Here is a 21,355-nt window from a genome sequence, read left to right on the forward strand (position 1 = left end):
GGCTGTTTCTTACTTGTGACCAGTACATTCTGGAGTTAATTTTGCACCAGTTTATCAAGCATAGGGGTGGTAGGGCTGAGTTGGACCACACACACAAAAAACAAAAAAAAAACAAAAAAACAAAAACAAACAAACAAACCTCAATCCAGACCAAGACCATCTATAACTAGGTCTTAAAAATGCACTGTACCCAATTGAAATGAACCTGTCCAAGGTAAAACTCAAAATAAAGAAAAGAGAAGCCTAAGCAGGATTCTAAGGGCTGCCAAACCTAATCCAATTATAATCAGGTTGGTCCTGGGTAAAAATTATAATTAAAGGTGCATGGATTATGTTCATTTTTTGGGGCCGTATTGGTGGGTAAGAATATTTTGTCATGCATCAATTATGTTCGTTTGTCGACTCCTACTCTAAATATGCAACGCACAAAATTAGAATATTTGAATGCTGGCTATAATGTGCATGTTTCATGCGAACTCAAAAGATTTCAGCACATGTTAAAACTTAAAACTACCAAAATAACAGAGAATTATCCATTAGCAGCATGATCTGAAAATATTTTTCCATACAATCCTGACAAGAAAATCTTCCATATGATGCAGATATTATGTGAATTTGCAAAATTAAAATGTGGAAACCAAGGGCATAAATATTCTAACCTTCAGCATACGATGCAACCAAATTCTACACCTCAACTAATGAAATACAGATATATCAAAGTTGCTCATCTAACATAGACTTCTGATAGCGAAAAACTGTGTATGGAACAGTAGCCAAGAATGCAACAAACCACCAAAAAGTGCTAGCAGATGAAAATAGCAAGAAAAATTGTGTTGAAGAGCCGCAGCTTGCGTTGCCTAGAATTCAAATAGCTGAAGTACTAGAGAACATGACTCCCCAAAACCTTTACAAAGGGACAAACTACATACAAGGCATATAATGCTTTATGTAACTTTGCCTGCACAGTTCTGGAGCAGTGTATGCAATTATCCTTCATCGAGTTAAAGATGCATCCAGGGGACATTATAGTTAAGCCACTTTTACAACAATTACAGTTCATAATCACTGTCATATTCAAGCATTCAGGAGCACAGATGCCCTGCTGCAAAATTGTTGCCTGCACATGCTGAAACCATGTAATAAAGTTAAATATGATTGGCATAATGATATAACAGACCAAAAACTGAGGAGGGAATATTGGTCAAAAAAGTTACAGCCAACATGTTTCTTTTGGAGAAAATTAAATCAGTTCAGAAACCGTCATCACAGGACAGCTCCAGACTGCCTAATGTTTTTATCCTTGCTTATGTCCCACAAAAGTCCTTTAAGTTTTCAACAGAATAAACAAATTGGAAATTAGGTCCATAACCTGAGTTCTCATTAGAAGAAGCCATCTTATCCGAAGCATGATAAACATTTATCTCATTCTCCTTCTGATTAGCTGTGTTTGGAGTTGAATATATGTTTTCAGCAATGTCCTTCTGATTAGCTTTTGTCCTACTCTTGCCATTCTTTTTGTTATCGACAGAGTTCTCTGCATTCAGCCTTCCCATCTGCTGCTGCAGATCAAGCAGCGAATTACTAGTCAATTTTGCTCTGGCACTTTTCTTTGCATCTACAAGCTTGAATTCTAGCCTATATAAAGCGAGGTCATCACAATTACTGATCTCGTACTCAAATAGATGCCACTCAAAGTGGGTCAGAGGTTGTGGATCCATGTAGTAAGACCTTTTTAACCCACCAAACTCCTTCATAACTTGCTTCCTGGATTCATGCCAACCACGGCCACAGTAATCTGGCAATGACCTCTGTTTTCGGTTCCCACTCTCAAAAGCCCTTCTAGGCTTGTCAAAGAAGAGCCATTCTCTAAGTGACTCGCCCTCAAGAACAGACAGATCAAAAAGCTCTGCAACATCATGCAAAATCCCAGCAATCAGACAGCCAATTTTATTTTTGAAAAAAATCCTAATCATTAAAACATGGCATCATAGTAGCTGCCTTTAATGATATGGAATATAAAAGCAAAATGAAGAACATTCTTTACACATGTAGAACTGTAATAAAGACATACCTGGAGCATTCCATGGAGACTTTGCAGTTGCAGCGCCTTCACATACTGGGATACCAACATTTTTTCCTTGTATCTTCGCACAAAGAGCAGCAAAAAGTGGACCGTCTTTTAGATCGATACCACCAGGACGTAGCACAGGTGTCATGCCAGGAGGACCTTCATTCAGTGCCAATGTAGCATGGAAGCTGCTGCAATAGTCTTGACACCACTCTGATACCTGAGCAGGCCGAGGACAGTCCCAGAGTGCACATTTTGGCCCTAAAAATGCAGATGGTGGAGGGCATATTGTTGGTAGAAAGTCTGAAATATGGGGTAACACGTCCCCACCATTTTGCTCACTAGCACTGATATCAAGATACAGATTATGGTGCAGCTCTGGATGCAAACTGAACTGTTGGTAATCCAAATGAGTAGTCCCATCCAAGCAATTTATGATGGCATGGTCTGATTCAGCAGGAAGGTTGCTTTGGTATTCCCCGCCATAAAGAAATCCATGTTCTGTTAGTTCCTGATTCACATAATTAACCTGCAAGTAAAACTAATTTGAGAACTTACTCTTGTAATTACGATAAAAATTTGTGAGTGAACCAAAAAGCAAACTACTAGAAGGTTGAAACTTGAACCGCCACATAATAGTGAAGGATTAAAAAAAGGACAGAAAATTTTCGCAGGTTCCACATTAGATAATCAGAACGGTGCTGGAAAATGAGAATGTCACAAATTGCTTGCCAATATGTGCCACAGACTTATAAAGCAAAAGATTAGCAGGTGGACATAGCATGAATATCTCTTGTAGGACTTAACATGATAAACACATGCAAGTAAAGCTAAACGGAGCATCTTAAAAATATCAGCAAACTCCACGCTAAATAATATCTCTGCAAACCTATAGCTAGCAACACTAACATGTTACTTTTCCTTCATATAGGCACACAAGATGCAGAAATTGCATAGTACAACCTGAAAAGTTTCTCCCTTTTTTCTAAGAAATGACTTGCACAGGTTATGGGAGTTGTATATAAAAGAGTTTTTTCTAAGAAATGACTTTCTTTACACAGCCTTGAAATAGAGTTTGTTAGTGTCTTAACAGGCAGTTGCAATTGACAGCCAACCAGGGATGACGTAGTGCTTCAGCAGTAGGTGGGAACCAACACACATTATATTGAAAAAATGAAGAAAAAAAATAAAATCTACAATGAAAAATAACAAAAAAACGAATAGATAAACCTGAAAGAAAAAAGTAAATTAAGTACTTTCACGTGCACATAAGGACCTGTTTTAATGTGAACTGGAAAATAACAGTTTTTCTCCATGATTTGTACAAGAACATTAACCAAAGATCCAAAAAACCATTCTTAATGACTAATGTTGGTCCTACGGCAACTCAAACAAATGATAATTGATAAATAGAAAAGAGGAACAAAAAACTAATCAAGAGACAGTAAACTTGTAAGTTGGGGGGAGATGAGGGCACTCACATGCAAGAGAATGTTATTAGGTTGTATGTGATGAACAAAAGGAAGAAGCAAAAAATAAAAAGGAGAATTCAGGAGAAAAATGATATTATATACAGTTGCATGTGCACCCATCCTCAACCGACAGATACAAGAACGATATTGCAAAGATCTTAGGAACAAAACCAGATTCCACAGTTTAACGCAAAGGGGAATTATCCAACACGATGTAGCTTTGGGAAAAGGCTCACCTGTTGAAAGACAGCAGTTCCTTCACCTTGAATTTTCTCAACAATAGGCTCAGGAACATCTAAAGGCTCGGCCTTTGCGTTCCCAGGGGCCGGCTCAGACAGCTTGCTCGTAGCATCATCCTCCTCCTCGCTAAGCTGCAACAGCCGGAGGGTTTCCGAGGGAAGTTCTGAAGAGACATGAGTATTCCCCTGACCAGAACCAACCAATCCACCGCCATATAAGAAAATAACGAGAAAGGAAAGATACAGGAAGGAATAAAAAAGGAGGGATGAGGAGGATTACGAGCAAGGAGGAGGCAGGGGAGGGCCCGTTGAGCTCGGACTTCCACTCGCGGAGCATCTGGTGGACCTGCTCCTCGAGGACGGCAACATCGGCGGTGCGGCTCTCCTTGCGGGCAGACTGGAGGTCACTGAACATCCCCTGGAGGTCGTCCACCCGGTTCTTGGCCTTGTCCTTGAAGAGCTGGTGGGACTCCGACCGACACCCGGTCTTCGAACCCTTCCCCATGGCCCCACCACCTCACAAATCCCTCGCCGAATCCGCCCTAATTCCTCTCAGAAACCCCGCCGATAGATCGCGGAAGAGCGATCTGGAGAAGGGGCAAGACAAGGAGAACACGATTGGGGGAAATCGAGAGAAAAGATAGAAGAATCGAAGAGCGGGAGAGAGAGAAGGGAAGAGATGGAGATCGAACGGGATCGATAGGAACACTGGAACAGGGAGCTTCTCCGGGCCTTTGGGGCAATCGGCCGAAGAGATGGACTCTTTTATTGCTTTCTTTCAACTGCCCTTCTTTCTTCTCTCTCGCACTCAGTACACTTGTATCATTTCTTCGGCGGGTTCAGGGTTGTCGCAGAGGACTAGCGTCGCCAGTCCACCGTTTCCACATGGATGGAACCCCAAACAGTAACGACGCGGCAAAAGGTACAAGGGGAGTGGGGTGAATTGCCCGGTGCCACGGCTCTCACCGCACCTTTTAACTCAGTTTTTGGATTCTATGGAACAATAAGAAATTGATATAGAATGAGTGGTGTCGAGTTCTTTTCCCAAGAAATGCTGTTTCTTTTTATGATATTGGAAAAATAATATTGAGTCATTAGCTCACTTGGAATATTTTCTTTGCCATAGCTGCAATTAGCTCATTGTTATGACTTCTTTTACCTTCTAATAATACAACATCATCATTGATTTTATATATACCATCCTTCTTGTAAGTGAATTTCTTTACTAATACTAATTTCTTGATTATTTTAAAATTCTTCTACTATTTTCTTTAAGTAGAAACACGGCTTTTTGCAGACTGAGTAGCAAGGCCAGTCATTCCGGAGACATCTTGCGAGTTGGAGAAGAGAGCTGTTTAGGCCCTGTTTGGGGGAGCTGTTGGCAGTAGAGCTGTTGGAAGCAGAGCTGTTTGAAGTAGAGCTGTTATAAAAAGCTGTTTGCTGTTTAGTAACTACATTCGTAAAGTGCTGTGGTACTTCGTTTTGTGTTCGGTAAATAAACTGAGAAAGTACTTTTATATGACAAAATTACCATAAAGGACATTGCATAGTATTATACAACAAAACATAATAAAACATAACATAAATTAATACATAAATATACGATATAGTATAATATTATTGTAATATAAAATAATATTATGTTAATATAGCATAATAGTAATATAATTATTAGAGTAAATTAATATTTGGTAATATAACATAATATTAAATTATTTAACATAACATTTTAATGTATTATGATATAATGTAATATATATTATATTTATAGTATAATACAATAATAGAAGTATAAAATATTATAATTATTATTATAAATTAATTTTCTATAATATGACATAATATTAAATTATTTAAAATAACATATTAATGTATTATAATGTAATGTAATATAATATAATATTTATAGTATAATACAATAATAAAGGTATAAAATATTATAATTATTAGTATAAATTAATTGTCCATAATATAACATAATATTAAATTATTTAACATAACATATTAATGTATTATGATATAATATGATATGATATTATATTTATAGTATAATTAAAAATAAAGGTATAAAATATTATAATTATTAGTATAAATTAATTTTTCATAATATAACATAATATTAAATTATTTAACATAACATATTAATGTATTATGATATAATATAATATGATATTATATTTATAGTATAATACAAAAATAAAGGTATAAAATATTATAATTATTAGTATAAATTAATTTTCCATAATAATTTCTCATAATTTTTTATAAAATAATTTTCCGTGGTCCAGGAGCTCTTTTTTGTGGTCCGCGCTCGAGGAGGACCTCAGCGTGGGCCGCAAGGTTGATGATAAAAAAAAAATAATAGATTGATTTTGAAAGGTATGGAAAAGGAATAAAATTTTTTTCTTCTAAAATGTGGTTCAAGAGATGCATACAAAAATTGAAAAGAAAAATACATTTTCTTACGGAAGGGAGTCTGACGGCTTGGGTTCTTGGCTCCAGCAGATTTTTAGGTTTATACAGGGATAAACTATGTAATTATGTTATTTTAATATGGACATTTTTGTCAAAAATACAGTTTTCGAAAAAGCTGAAACAGCTTTCTCCTAAAAGCTCCAAATTGGAGCTTCCTCCCAAAAGCTGTTTTCAGCTTCCCGCAAAAGCTGAAACAGTTTTTTGAAAAATTTACCAAACACAGTTTTTCATCTAAAAGTACTTTTGGAGGGCCAGAAAAGCTCCCCGAAACATGACCTTAGAATAGTTCAAGATTTATTTTATTTTTTTTCCGGTCTTATTGGATATATCAGCATTATAATTCATCCGCTTTTAAAATAAAAAATAAAAAAACCACGACTTCTGGAAAAGTGCCCGCTGCTGTAGCAATCGAAGGTTCAAATTTGGCTGGCTATCAAAGAGAATCTTCGGCACGAAAGATGTTTGATGTAATGGTGCATCCTCTGGTCGTTCTGATCTGATCACGCGATCTGAACGGCGCAGATTGCTGCACCCTTGATAGAAAAATAGTTCGCGAGGCTCGGGCGCGTGGACGGGAATCGAACGCATCGCCGATTTCGCGACCACTCTCCAAGCCTCCCTGGTCTTTCCTTTCCCACATGCGTCCTTCCTCCCTCCATCCCTCTGCCAGGGTTCCGGGCGTCTGACCTCTGAGGGCTTAGGCGTCGCCGAGCTTCGGGAGATCGTCGGCGATGTGGAGGCTCGCGGGACGGTGGCGGAGACCGGGGCTGGGGTTCGATTTTAGGGCCGCGTCCACGGCGGCGATGACCTGCCGGGCCGTTGTCCTGTCGCGGTTCGGCGGGCCGGAGGTCCTCGAGGTGCGCCCGTCCGTCGAAGTCCCCGATCTGAGGCCGCGGGAGGTGCTCGTCCGCGCCCGCGCCGTCTCCATCAATCCCTTGGACTTGAGAGTGAGCCCTCGTTTGCATTTACTCCTGAGTATTATTTTCTATCTTCCCCGAAATCATTGCTCATCTTTTAGCTGTCTGATCATTAGAACATTTAGCATTCCTTTGCTTCACTTTAGACTATGTTTTGGATAAAATTTGGTGTGTTGCATTGCACCTAAGCTTGAAATATGTTTTGCTTTTGCGCAAGAAGGTAGTGAAGAAGGTTTTATTGGCTCAGCGATGGAGATAGTAGAGTTGTAAGCGTCCAGATGCTATAGGAAGTCTAAAGGGGATGTAGTAAAGATCAACGTGTCCATTGGCGGCGAGGATTTTAGATGGCAGTTTTTGGAAATGTATTTGAAGTTCCCTTTATATATAAAAAAAGAAAGAAACATATTTGAGGTTGGGCTGAAACTTGAGAGGGTTTTGGGAAGTGAACTGTCTGGAAATGGAAAGAACTAGTAGAAACAACTCAAGGTTGATCGATATGGGTGGGGATTTTAGTAAAGTGATTGTTTCCTTGGAAATTTAATGCCAACACCAGCAATGTAGCTGGTTGGTGGTGATCAGCATAAGTGGACTAACTTGAGCAAGGAAGGTGTTACGTCCAGTAGAAAAATGATTTGGATCTAGCATGGGCCAATAGAATGTTACTATTGTCAATATTACCATATAGCTCGATCACAACAAGGGTATGATGTCACCATATCAAGTAGCTTGAGCATCATTGTCACAGCATGAATAGATGAAATGGCAAGGGCCTGAGCTAAATTATTGTGCTTTTCAACAAAAGATGAACCTTGTGGTGAATTGGATAGCGTACTAAGAGAATGCAAAGGATATTTAATATTGGCTAGTGCTGTGAACTCGGGTCAATTTATGGGACGGGACCAAGGCTTGTTTGATAGATCCCAATAGGCGAGAGCTTGTATATTTGAATGATAAGAGTGAAGGGTGATTTAATGTTCATGGAGAACATGACCTATGATGTGATAAGATATACTTTTCTATAGATCCTACTTAATAAAGTGGTAATATAATAAGATTGTTAAAGTGTACAAAAACACTGTTGCACATGAATTGACAGCTGCTGGTCTGAAGAACAGAAAAGGCTTACAATGGTCTCTTGGAAATGGTTTTTATTTTCAAAAAAAAAACACTCTTTATAATGGGGACAATTTCCAAGATTTCACACAAAAATGGGATGAGAAATGTCAGAGGATAACTGACCATAATATGGAAGACATGATGAGTTTTCATAAACAAATGGAAGGGTGACTACCAAATTATATCCAACCACTGCAGCAACCAGGTTCTGAAGCAAATAATGGGATATAGAGATAATTGATTACTCTAGACAAAATAAAATGACCTATTACATGAAACTTAAAAGCCATAACCATGACCGTCAAGTTGTTTCTTAATTTTTGGGGACAGCTTTATGGAACCTCATTTGCCAAGCAGTCTTATTTTGGATTTCATAGTTTGGTATGCTTTTCTGTGACTGACCTAACATCAACCCTCCACCTATTCACTAGGCTTGGAATCTTAAAAACATAAAACTTATATTTTATATTAAATGCTACGAACTACTCTTAAATGTTTACTTATGACCTAGATCGTCATCACCATTCAATAGATAATACCGATCCCTTTGTGACTATATTTTGTGGCATATGTAAGAGAAAGCATGATCATATTGATGCAATTCATTGACATTTGTAATCTTCAGATGCGATCTGGTTATGGACGATCCATTTTTGAACCACTTCTGCCACTAATTCTGGGTCGTGATATTAGTGGTGAAGTTGCAGCATTTGGTTCTTCAGTTTCTTCCCTTATTGTTGGGCAGGAAGTTTTTGGTGCACTGCATCCAACAGCCGTGAGAGGCACATATGCTGATTATGCCATTCTCTCGGAAGATGAACTAACACTCAAACCACCTTCATTGACACATGTGGTAAGTAAACCTTGATGATGATTGTTATTTCTCCCCTCCCTCTCTTAAACGTTCTTGCCTTGTTCTGTTCATATTGAATGGGTAGTCCAGCCATCATAGATGCTTTAAAAACTTTGACATTTTTCCTATCATTCGAAGGCATAAGCTAGTGCAGGTAGTACCTTATTTTCTGTTATATTTGTGATAATAATGAATGTCCTTTTATTGTGCATGCAGTAATCTAGCAATATCTTTTGCAGATTCCTTTCGTACAGGGATGCTACCATGTTTGTTCAATGTATAGGATATATGGGGGCAATTACTTTTGCAGTTGTCTTCATCATCCTTGTACATTCTGTAGTAAATTATAGATATGTTGTATTTTAAATGATGTGCTAAATAATCACCCTCAAATTGTTGTTTTTTTTATAAGATCTTAACCATGTCATAACTTCTGGATCCTGTTTAGTCACTTTTCCTCCTGCTCTGGCTTGATATAGGCTGATGCTCCTGCTAGGATGTTTTTATAAATTTAAGAACCCATTCTTTCTTATAGAATCCATATGTAACTGCACTGTAGGAATAAATTGTTGACTCAAATTTGACTTCAAGAAAAATCAAATTAGTAATGTTTTATGAATAGCATAATTATTTATTGTTAAATCTCAAACCTAAAGGACTCCTAATCAAGGCTTCCAATCTCAAGGTGTGGCTGGACCACTCCCTGGTCAGTATGATCCTGGTACATATTGAACCTCCTGCTGTACCTGTGTGCCTACACTGCATACCAGCTGGGATGGCTTGGGTCAGCTAATGCACCCTTGGAATAAACTGTTTTGACCTTCATATTTTTTGGCTTGTTTAATCTTTTATGTTCTTAATGTTGGATTTTTACAAAAATTTGGTAAATTTATTGATTTAAATGCTGGAATTGTTGTATTCTATGTGTTTTGATACTTTTTCCCCCTATTTGACTTGTATTTTGTTATACAATACATGATTTCAGATAACTTATCATAAAAAATTCATTAAACAACCATATTTGTGCATCAACAGTCCAAATATTATAAATTTCATATCTAAGTTATTTTGGCTGGTGTCTTAGTATTCTTCCCAAAATGCCTAACTTCTTTGTTTTTGATCCTGGATTCATGCCTTATATTCTAGGGCACGATCCAACGTTCATACACCAAAAAATGAACCTATAACATGATCCATAAACAATTTAAAACCCCTTGATTTTTGGGGTCAGAATTTTGCAAAAATAAAATATTGACCAGGTGAAGCATTAACTAGCTAGAAACAATGTTCAAACCTCTCATCATCTTTTTTCTGACAATGTCTTCAAGTGGGGAAGCCTTGCTCTGCCTCTCACTCCCTCTTCTAACTTGAAAATGGTGGAGAAAAAAAAAGAAAACTCTTTTTAAAGTGTCCTGCTCAGTATTGATCAGTAGTGCACAGGTCACACTTGGTTTGGGTTCATGGTTGAGGACCTGTTCTCCAAAACTGCAGCGTACTGAGGCCCCCTCCCCATCCCCCGCAACCCCCACCCCCACCCCCCAACAAACGATACTGATTCCCAGCTGGTACAGTACATAGTGGCCATTATGTGGGTGGTACGCCCCTAAGTTCTTGCTCCTAATACAACTAAAATTAGATAGTGTCATAGTGTGCCCGCCAAAATAACTCAAATTCCTGTTTGCTGCAGCAGACTCATACTTGAAATATCATGTGTGATTTTTGCATGTCTGTGAAAACATGCATCAAACTCAATTCAGATTAAGTTGTCCTGGTGCATCATTTAATATGTGGTTTGTGAATAAATAATGTCTCCTTGTTACATTCTATTAGTCAGCCATATCTAATGGACCTAGAACTGCCATGATTGGCCACAAATGGGTTTAAGATTGGCATGATTGGAGAAATAACTGCTTGAATCAACATTTTTGTAAACGTGTTGAATCTTTTATTTAAGTACTATCTGAATGTCCCTAGAAAATTTTATTGTTTATTAACTAGGTTCTTTCAAAATTTAATGTTGGTTTTAGGATAATGTTGATGCTCTTCACACTTCTAGCTATTGATATTCTGTTATACTTTTTTTAATTAACAATTTATCATTAGTCAGTCAGTTTTCTTGGTTTCAGACATTCTTCAACTAAAATATGCCTCCATGGAAACTTGTTTTCTGGTTTTGCAGGAGGCAAGTGCCATTCCTTTTGCTGCTTTGACCGCATGGCGTGCTTTAAAAAGCACCGCTAGAATCACTAAAGGGTATGCTCGATGACATGATCTGATTATGGCCTTATAAAGTTATGGAATTTGTGGGGACACTCTCAACAGTTACTGGGATGTTCCTACTGTATTCTTAATTTCAGATAGAAAATACATTTTTTTTGGCACATCTGCTGTAGATATTACTCTCATCAGCATGTTCATGATATTGGTTGACTTTACGAAACTACTTCACAGGTATGCATTAACGTTCCCATCATTGAGTGAGCAAAGTGAGAAGCAGCACATTGCCCTAAACTCAAGAATGGGTTTTACACTTTTACTCATTGGAAATGACTTATATAACTTGAATGTCGAGGATGATCGGGTTCGTTCTTGACTTTGATGGACTCTAGCTGCTCTAGCTGTATATGAGAAGTTTTACATGAGATGGGATTTTACAGATGGGACTCTAGTTGTACAGATGGGATTTTACATGAGAAGTTTTTTATTATTAGTTTTACTATGAAATGTCATGTTTCTCATTGCTTTCTGTTTGGGATAACTCAGAAGATTTTTAGCTCATCAGATTAGTAGGCTCTTGAAAAACCTTATGAATCAGTATTGTGAGACCGCATGTATAATTGATCTATCACCAGAAAATCACAGGTGAAATTTGAGAGCATAACTGCAATTGCTGTCCAAACCAAATTGAGGATGACAAACAGATCCTGCCCCAAGTAAAAAAAATGCCTATAAAACCAGATTGGATTTGAGGTAGTCAGTTAGATATGCATCTTACTGAAGTTACCTGCTTGAACAAGGCGAGAAAAACTACTTAGATGCAACGTTGATTTTGAACAGACTTTTGCAGTCAAGAGGCCATGATTGCCTTTTCAGTTGCAGGCCTCTTGAGAAGCTAGGCTCAAATCACCACCATAAGAAGATTTTTTGTTTTGGAGCAATTAAGTGAAAAATGTCCAGCCAATTCCATGTTTACCATTGTTTTATTCTCCTGTTAAATATAATTGTCTGCTTGTTATCTGAACTAAATTTAGAAAAAATCTCTCTGGGTCATTATAATTTTTTGAGACTAACCTGATCAACATTCGGTGAAAGAAAACATTGCATATTTTTTACAATACATTGCAAGAAATGAACACAGAAATTTGATTAGACCTTCAATTCCATTACCATCGCTGGCTTTCTGTGCTTTCGCTTGTATCTAGGTCTGCTTGCTTGACCTCCTTGATAATTGGGGCATGCGCTTTATCACAAGGTTATCCCCCACCAATGAATGATAAGCACCTATTTTAGGAAAAGTTCATGGCAGGTTTGCAATTGGCTATGGAGAGTCAATGGCTGTGCCCCAGGGATGAGGTCAAGCAGCGGAAATCCTGTATGACATGTCCAACAAGTCGCACTATACACCCCTCCTCTTCGGGATTAGGCCCACGATTAGGCAGGAAATTGGCTGCTTTTGAATAGGGCTGCTTCCCCTAACAACACAACTACAATTGGCGTTCTGAAAAATCCATGAATCGGCAAAGGTCGTTTTTGAGAATGGAACAAAAATCATTTCAATTCATTCCTGCGTCACCTTAGCTTGCTCGTTTGTACCTGAGGACTCAGAAAGTGGCATGTCTGCTTGAAGAAGAGTGACTTTAGGAGCCAGAAGGAACTGTAAACACATTTGTGTTGTAGTGGAGTTTCTTTGATAGCTTTTCCTTATTTCCATTCTCTCTCATTTTAGAGCATGGATGCATGTTGCAAGCAGAAAACTGATGATGCATAAAGAAAGTAACTCATGAATATATCTAATTTGAACTTGCTCCTTGTAGTTTCTTTTCAATTAGCTGCTGGTTGAATCACAAATATGATGGTTAGTGTGTGCTTTTTTTTCGGGCGAATATGATTCAATTGAATATTCTTGAAAGATGAAAGACGTAGTCTCAAAAGATGGGTTTTGCTCAACAAGTTAGGTCCTCAGCCCTGGATTTTATCGATCAATCAATCGTTCAAACTCTCCCAAGTCCTCTATTTTGCAAAGGGGAGATCGCCCGTCAAAGGTCAGCGCTAGATCTGGATCAAGCTGTTATCAAAGTTGATATCTTCCCGATGAAGGTGAGTATAATTAAGGGCAGTCTGAATTGAGGAAGGGGTCATCTAGAAGGCAAAAAAAGAGCGCTACCCTATCACTGGAGCTGTCGCGGGAATGATTAGCTATCTAACTATTATCTCTATTTTAACATCTCAAATTTCTAAATTTTCTGAAGACCTTCGGGTGCTTTACTGGGTAGCATGCATAAAATGGTTCGTCATATACAAGTAGCTGATAGCTTTTCTTTATGATCTTATATGCATTAATTCATTATGTTTTTTATTTGATTCACAGACAGCGATTGTTAGTGCTTGGTGGAGGAGGAGCAGTTGGATTAGCCGCAATTCAGCTTTCAGTAGCTGCAGGGTGTAGTGTGTCAACTACATGTGGAAGTAAGAGTATTGACCGAGTTTTGGAAGCTGGTGCTGAGCAAGCTGTTGATTATACTGTCGAGGTAGCAAAACCCTTAGTTGTTCTCAGCATTGCTGCTCCTCTAGTTAGCTAGCAAATGAGATGGACGTCTAATATACTCAAGCAATTCCTTCTTGGAATTCAAAAAATTATGTGGTTGTGTATATCTACATGGGAATGGGTTTACCTTGCCATTGGTAGTGAGACTACCCATGCATGGATGGTGATTGCAGGGCCCACACATGATGCGCGCCCCTAGTGTTCATGCAGGGATGAGGTGCGACACACCAGAGTGCACATCATGTGTGTGGGCCTTGGGATCTCCATTTAGATAGTGGCGGTCGCCACTGGTGGCAAGGCAAAACCACTTCACTCCATGGGCCACTGGGTATGGATGAAAATAGAATAGACAATATCTATCCAGACTCCACGTCTATTTATGTATCCAAATATATTCAGATTTGAGTACCAATTTCAGTATCTGACTAATATTTATATCTGTATCTATATCTGTTAAAGAAAAGCAAATATGAATACGAATATAAGATTATCAATTTGTTTCCGAATATCTGGTTTTGTTTGCAATTGTTTTTAATCTTATACAACTCTCATGAACTTTGAAGGAAAATAAGTTACAATATTAACATGTCTTAACTTAATTATCTTTCATAGAATAATATCTTAGATTTAGTGGTTTATAAAGTTAAAGTATATGATTTATTTTTACTGTCAATGTCCAATTTGTAATCGTATCTGTTTAAAACAAATGTGGATATGAATCTTAGCATTTGATTTATATACTTGCATTGCATAGATACGTTTTCCCATGTATCTTCCCTAAATGGTTATATGTGACTGACCAACTGCCGAGAAAACATCTGGATCATATTGATATGATACCATCATTTGCAACTAATTGAAGCAGGAAAGGATGGACCATGGAAATAGTAGTTCAATTGAATGATTTGAGAACCACTTAATTTGTAACTCATTGTTCATTTAATTCTAAGGTTTGAGTTGATAAAATGGTCTATAGTTATAATGAGCATCCACTTATCCCACTCATGCACATCTTATTCAGCATAGATTTACAGTCACATGCAGATCTATGGGCTCGCCTGCATTTCTGAACTTTCTATTTTTGGTCCTATGCAACATATGGTAAATTAGATGTTTCGAGTCCCCTTACTGATAAATTTGCAGTTTTCATCTAGTTGGGTGAAAAACAGGAGGTACTGCTTGAGTCTGAAGTGTTGTTTAACTATGCTACTATTTGTTTGCCCATAACTATCCTATTGTTATTTCTAACAACAACAACAATTTTAAAGGAAGTTGACTCCCTAATGGTATGCTGAGTGATTATTGTAACGACCTAAAACTTTTGTTTTACACAAGAATGGGCCAATATATTGATGTATGTGTTTCCATGAAATTGAAGTTAATGGTTGGGATAGAGGTGTGCTTCTAGAGAACAGATGGGGAGAGGGTGGTTATCTTGTTGCTTTATATTGACACATAAAATTTGGCCCATAGTATCTTTCTCATTTCATGTTTCTGAACTACTGGGGAGAACAGATGCCAGCGATAGGAGTTCATGGGTTTAAAACTCTATTTGCAGGTTTACTCAAAATGCTATTTCTTTTAGTTTGTCCAAATTAATATTTTTGGATATACCTCCTGCTACTTATTTTAGGCCTATCACCTTGCATGCCTACTTCAGCAAGGGCATTGATATGCTTGGACAGCTCTTGCTTGACAGAATGAGTCAAACTGAAGTTGTGACTAGCTTTTTCTCTCCAATACTTAGTTGCATGAATATGGGAGGAAGAAAAGGAACTTGTGGTACATGTAAATGTATGCTATCACCACTGAAAATTTCAAATCATGAGGAGCCTCTGGATAAATTTAATGGAAAAAAGGAATAAGTTTTTGTATCATATATGTCATACATATATTTTGTATATGTTTTAGTGATACCAAAATTAAGCAACCCCCCACCACCACCACCCAAAAAAAAGGAAGAAAAAGAAAAAATAACCCTGTATGCCATCTATTAGTTGCCCATGAATTGCTTATCTTTTTAAAGTTTGAGTATGATCCCACAACTGATTGCTTAAGGAAAATTTAATAGATATCTGATTCTTTTATATTTGTGTATTGCAATACCTTGGGTTCCCTCCCTCAAATTTTGCTTACTTAACTATGCCAGATATTTTATTGAGAAGGCCTCTATAAGTTCCTTCAGCTGCCAATCCTAGCATTCTAGAAGCGCTTATAATTTCTTGCTGGAAACTGGGCATATTGAGAATGAATCTCTATCTCTTCTCTGAGTTCAAACATTTACATCAACAAATATTTATTTCTTGGCCAAATACATCATGCTGGACTGCATTTTACAGGATACTGAATTAGCAATCAAAGGACAATTTGATGCTGTTCTGGATACAATTGGAATACCTGTAAATGAAAGAATTGGGATTAATTTTCTGAAGAAAGGTGGACACTATATGACACTGCAGGTAACTGAGCAGGCCTTCTTTCTTAAATTAGTAACCTCGTGAAATATTTTTCATATTTTTACCTTTCTTTTGACCATTGAACACTTGAGCTTATTTTCTTATTATAGGGAGAAGCAGCATCCATAGCCGATAGTTATGGGTTGGCTATTGGTCTTCCCACTGCTACAGCTATTTTACTGAAGAAGCAAATTCAGTACCGCTATTCTCATGGAATAGGTATGAAGGGCTTCTTTCTCTTTCTGAAAGTGGTGATTTCTTGATAAATTGAGAATGAGCCTTGTGAAGGCCAAAGTTCAAGCAAATCTTGTAGCTAGAGCTGCATTAGTATGAGAGTAACTTTGTGATTTCTCCCCTAGAAAAAAGGGGGAAGAAGAAGAACCTTTGTGATGGCCCAGTCTTGGTAAGTGAGACTGCTTGTTACCATTCTAGGCAACATTGGTAATATACCATTCCTTTAGTTAAATCTGTTTCACCAGTTTCTGTGCTCTTATAGAAGATGCTGTTGTTATTTTAGAATTTCAGCTACTGAATTGTATGGGCGCTCTACTTGTTCTACATTTTTGACTTTGCAAAAAGAATTCTTAAATTATTGAAGATTTTGGTAGTGTTTTATACTTTTATCCTTATCTAGCAGCATTTATAAAATGTAAACTCAACACATTCAGGTTAAAGAACCAGAAGTAATTGATTTGTCAGTGAGAGGTTGCTGCCCAAAAGACTGAAAATAGTAACTAGAGTTTCTCCTCAAAAATCTGACCATCCCTTTTGTGGCAGAATCCATGTCTCTGCATGAACTTTCATCAGAATTTAAGCTTGATTTTAAGAGCAATGTGGAACCATGTATGTTGTGCTAAATTTCCATCTAAAACATGATTTCCTTTCAACACTGACCTGATTTTTTTTCTTTAAATTTATATGAATACTGCACTATATTTTTCATAATATTGATCCAACAAATATATATTGAACTGACAAAAGCTGTATACCTCCAAAGCCTTGGAGTAATCCATTACTGCAATCTTTTTTGCTCACTAATAAACAGTTGCATGGATGGTATCATCCCTCGCTATTAGGCAAGAGAGTGGGGGTTCGATTCCAGTTGGAGTTAACCCTCAAGGGGTGGGGTGGGATTAGCCCCTCCTAAACTCTGGGGAAAAAATCTTTTGCTATTGTGATAATCCATTTATACACTTCATAGTGCAGCAAGAACATTTAGCTTGATAGCTATGTGATGCCATGATATCCGTTATCGTTAATTATGGGAATTTGACTTGGTGTTTGACTGATTCAATGTGGCTTGGTCATTTTCTTGGCCTTAGAGCTGGTTGGATGAAGTGGAGAGGTGCATATGGAATATTATGTGATAGGCTCATGCCTTATGACTAAAAGAAAATTTCATAGAATAGTTAGGCTTGCCATATTGTATTGCTCAGAGTGCTGGATAATAAAATGAGAATGTTAGGATGAATGTATGGTAAAACAAGACAAGATAAAATAAAAATGAATATATTAGAGGGGCTATAGGAGTTGCACAAATTAAGAAAAAAGTAATGGAAAATGGATTGAGACAATATGCACATGTACAACTAAGGAGAGGTACTTGGTTCATGTTGAAGGCAGTAAGAAAACGAGGGAAAAATCTAATGTGATATGTATTGAGGTTGTAAAAATTTGGAAAAACTTAGTATAACATCTGTCTCTAAATAAGAATACTTGGAGAGTTGCCCAAGATAAAATAAAACAAAGTATGGTGGAAATGAGAATGTTAAGGTGAATGTGTGGTAAAACTTGACAAAATAAATAAAAATGAATATATTAGAGGAGCTGTAGGAGTTACTTGGATTAAGAACAAAGTAATGGAAAACGAACTGAGGTGGTATGGACATGTACAACTAAGAAGAGATATTTTGGTTTATCTTGAAGGTGGTAAGAAAATGAGGGGAAGATCTAAGGTGATATGTATGGAGGTTGTAAGGATTTGGAGAAACTTAGAATAACATCTGGCCCTAAATAAGTATACTCGGCGAATAAGGATCTATAAGGCCAATCCTAAACAATTAGGAAAAGGCTCGAAGGTTACAGTTAAGGTTATAGTTATGGTTTTGGCATTGTGTTTTGACCAGAGTCTGATCTACATTTATAACATAGGTTTTATAAACATTCTGAATACCATACGATTTTCTAACCTGAAGTTTCTATCCCATTTTAGTTCCACATGTATAGCAATTCCACCACCTTTTGTTGTGGTGTTACGCAGAGTAGAATCAAACACCAAAATATCCCCTATCTTTGTTTCCTCTATGCAGTCTGATTTTCTTTTGCTATCCATCATCTTGTCATAGTTCCACTTACCCAGTGGTTCAGAAGAATCTCTTTTTTTTTTGCTAAAAAAAAGGGGAAGGAGGGAGGAAGGGACAAGCCCACCCCCGTGTAGCAGCCTCCACTGGGCCCCCGCCCCGCTAGAAGAATGTTCGATGCGAGCAAAAATGGCCGTGTGTTGGGCACCCCGACCAGTTTTACTCATACCCTCTCCACCCGTGGGCCCGGCTCAGCTACCCCTCTGGGCTCTGGCTCGAGTCCCACGTGTGAGTACGTCACATGTGACACCACCCCGGCTACTAAAGATCCAAGAAGCGTTCCTATGCCTCATGTCCAAGCAGTGGCTGAAGCCACATTTTAATCAACGCCGCAGCGACTCGAACTTGGGACCATGAGGATAGAAATTACGCCCAGTACCACTAGGCTACCACCTTGGTGGCAAGAATCTCTTGTTCATCCAACAGCATTGCATCTTTAATATATGCCACTTCATAGAGCCCCGAACATCAGGTTATCAGTTCCTCAGAAAAAGTAATGTGCCAAGTGCCAACAGAATCATCTTAGCATGTGCATAGATGTTAGACAACTGCTAGCACTAATCAATGGTTGTGGCTTCTATAATTAATAGGACTTCTAGAAATGAACACAGTTTTTTTTTTGTGGAAAAAAAGGAGGCTAGGTTTTCTTCTTTTTGAGATCAAGAGATTGTTTTGATGTTGCACCTTTTAATCAGTGGCATCCTGGTTCTCATCGTCTCCTAACCTCTTCCTAAAACTTCTTGGTCAGTTGAACCCAATAATAGTGACCAATTATCTATATGCACCTGCTTTGCTTTATCAGTTAATTTGAGGTATAGTCCGTAAGCTGTCAATAACTACTTTACAGAATTTTGATTCTATAATTAAAAGGAATAAGGGATGTGTTGAGCTTGTCTTCATCTTGTTTTCTTGAATGGTGATGTTGTAGCACCAACCACAAACATCAGCTTTATTGCTCTTCATTTAGGGGTGTTTGCTCTATGAGCATTAGTTATACAACTTGCTATGCGTACCCACTGACAATCAAAATAATGCTTTCTTTTGTTGCTAATCTTATTCGTCATACTGATTGTCGGTGGAAATTTCCTACAAAACATCTACTAGCAGGTGATGCATCAAGCTCAGCAAGTGGATATTTTAGTGTCAAGCTTGATCTCGTTCTTGGTTTATTATATGTTTAAGAATGTATCTTATCCATATTTCTTTCCTGAGGGGATTTAGCCACATAATTGCTCACCTAGTTGAGCTTATCTTCTTATTTGTCAGTCATGGTCTATACCTTTGGAGTTTGTTATTTAAAGTAAATACTGTATCGATATGCGAATTTCCACACAGAGATTTTTGCATGATTGCCTGGCATTAGTTAAAGCCCCTGAATTGCTTGTGCTTCATCATGTTTTTATATTTTAGCATTTTCCATCTTTCTGTTAAAGAATGAGGGTCCGCTCTCTCCCTGTATACACTTTATATAATCTTTTCTCTAGTACATGTTTTGATTTCATTAAAAAAAAAATCCTATTTATGCATGATTGTGTGAAAAATGTGATTCAACATCATCATTATTTTTATAATTCCAATCTATTTTTGTTGCTAGAGTATTGGTGGACATACATGAGGGCTGATGCTGAAGGTCTAGATGAGATCCACAGACTATCAGAAGCTGGAAAGCTAAAGATACCAGTGGAGAAAACATTTCCAATCACGCAAGTTAGAGAAGCTCATGAGGTAAAAGATAGAAGGCTTGTTCCTGGTAAGGTGGTTCTGGAATTTGACTGAAATACTGGAACACTTATATTCAGAATAAATCCAGAAAAATGGATCTGTACATGTAAATCATCTCTCAGCTTTTTCAGCCATTTGCATCTCAAACCACAACAGTAATTTTCCTCTGGCTTTCCTCCCTTCAATTCAACCCTAACAGGCGACCTATTGATAAAGAATGTCAATTCATCCGTAGCCTGGCCCACTGATAATTCGGAACTGGTCCTTGTTATCCGCATTACTTTAATTGTACATAAAGAGACATGAAGTGTCTGTTCCTTTTATTTTTATTTATAATCTTTTATTTATTTGTACTTGAGGGTTTGTGTTGGAGTTGCAGTGGTTGAGAAGTGGGGAAATAATTGTGTTTTTGTTACATACTAAAGCAAGAAAGATTTGATCAAGGATCATGAAAAGTGAGGAATGGTGACTGTAAAATAAACAAAAACGAGCAGGTCATGGCAGATGATGGAACTTATATATATATATATAAAGCAAATTCAATCTCATGTTAAGGGTTTTGGGCACCATCATTCTGATGCTTTAGATGAAACAAGTTCGGCCTTTTGGCAGCATATACATGGCCTAGCCTCTGCATGCAGATTTCCAATCATTAATGACTCCAAGTAGGTTCCTGAATTGCAAGAATAATTATTGCCCTAATCTTTCCAGATTTATAATGTGTGAAAGCCAGTGAAATCTTGTTTCCAATTCTCCATATGAATCAACAAATAAAAGTGCACAAGTAGAAAATTGAAACTAGCACCAGATGATGGGGAGGAAAGATAGCTTGTTTGGAACAGCTTGAACAGCTTTCTTCTCATTCGGAAGGTGGATAGCAACATCAGTCGAGTGGTCTTAAAGGCGCCTGTG

General features: G+C 37.6%; 2 protein-coding genes across 7 annotated transcripts; one reads left to right on the forward strand and one right to left on the reverse strand.

Moving 5' to 3' along the window:
- Nucleotides 1–828: 828 nt before the first annotated feature.
- LOC103713212 (transcription factor VOZ1) lies at nt 829–4,721 on the reverse strand. 4 transcript variants are annotated; one of them, XM_008800060.4, is made up of 5 exons: nt 4,060–4,720; nt 3,777–3,965; nt 2,072–2,597; nt 1,370–1,906; nt 829–1,117 (listed from the first exon to the last, which is right to left on the reverse strand). In XM_008800060.4, the coding sequence occupies exons 1-5, from the start codon at nt 4,282–4,284 to the stop codon at nt 1,083–1,085; spliced, it is 1,512 nt and encodes a 503-aa protein (XP_008798282.2). In that variant the 5' UTR covers nt 4,285–4,720; the 3' UTR covers nt 829–1,082. The 4 variants fall into 4 exon arrangements, with proteins under 4 accessions (XP_008798282.2, XP_008798281.2, XP_008798280.2 ...); XM_008800059.4 differs by having other exon boundaries at nt 829–1,126; XM_008800058.4 differs by lacking the exon at nt 829–1,117 and having other exon boundaries at nt 1,138–1,906; nt 2,072–2,579; nt 4,060–4,721.
- A 2,016-nt stretch (nt 4,722–6,737) lies between these two features.
- On the forward strand, nt 6,738–20,886 carry LOC103713211 (reticulon-4-interacting protein 1, mitochondrial-like). Of its 3 annotated transcripts, XM_026807004.2 has the most exons (8): nt 6,738–7,201; nt 8,913–9,140; nt 11,320–11,393; nt 13,729–13,888; nt 16,245–16,364; nt 16,472–16,580; nt 16,721–16,764; nt 20,316–20,886. In XM_026807004.2, exons 1-8 carry the CDS (start codon nt 6,986–6,988, stop codon nt 20,334–20,336), a joined length of 972 nt encoding a protein of 323 aa, XP_026662805.2. In that variant the 5' UTR covers nt 6,738–6,985; the 3' UTR covers nt 20,337–20,886. The 3 variants fall into 3 exon arrangements, with proteins under 3 accessions (XP_026662805.2, XP_008798278.2, XP_008798276.2); XM_008800056.4 differs by lacking the exon at nt 16,721–16,764 and having other exon boundaries at nt 6,794–7,201; nt 9,033–9,140; XM_008800054.4 differs by lacking the exon at nt 16,721–16,764 and having other exon boundaries at nt 6,797–7,201.
- The last annotated feature ends 469 nt before the right edge of the window (nt 20,887–21,355 follow it).

This window comes from Phoenix dactylifera, chromosome 11, assembly GCF_009389715.1.
Source record: "Phoenix dactylifera cultivar Barhee BC4 chromosome 11, palm_55x_up_171113_PBpolish2nd_filt_p, whole genome shotgun sequence".
Taxonomy (NCBI): Eukaryota; Viridiplantae; Streptophyta; class Magnoliopsida; order Arecales; family Arecaceae; genus Phoenix; species Phoenix dactylifera.

What these genes read in the sequence shown, in the direction of transcription:
- LOC103713211 (XM_008800054.4), top strand. Translation starts at nt 6,986, where the DNA reads ATGTGGAGGCTCGCGGGACGGTGGCGGAGACCGGGGCTGGGGTTCGAT. An exon ending in ACCGCTAGAATCACTAAAGG is followed by an intron (nt 11,394 to 13,728) that starts GTATGCTCGATG and finishes TTTGATTCACAG; the next exon opens with ACAGCGATTGTTAGTGCTTG. An exon ending in CCGCTATTCTCATGGAATAG is followed by an intron (nt 16,581 to 20,315) that starts GTATGAAGGGCT and finishes TTTTGTTGCTAG; the next exon opens with AGTATTGGTGGACATACATG.
- LOC103713212 (XM_008800057.4), bottom strand. Translation starts at nt 4,284, where the DNA reads ATGGGGAAGGGTTCGAAGACCGGGTGTCGGTCGGAGTCCCACCAGCTC. An exon ending in GAACTGCTGTCTTTCAACAG is followed by an intron (nt 2,598 to 3,776) that starts GTGAGCCTTTTC and finishes TTTTACTTGCAG; the next exon opens with GTTAATTATGTGAATCAGGA. An exon ending in GTCTCCATGGAATGCTCCAG is followed by an intron (nt 1,907 to 2,071) that starts GTATGTCTTTAT and finishes ATGATGTTGCAG; the next exon opens with AGCTTTTTGATCTGTCTGTT.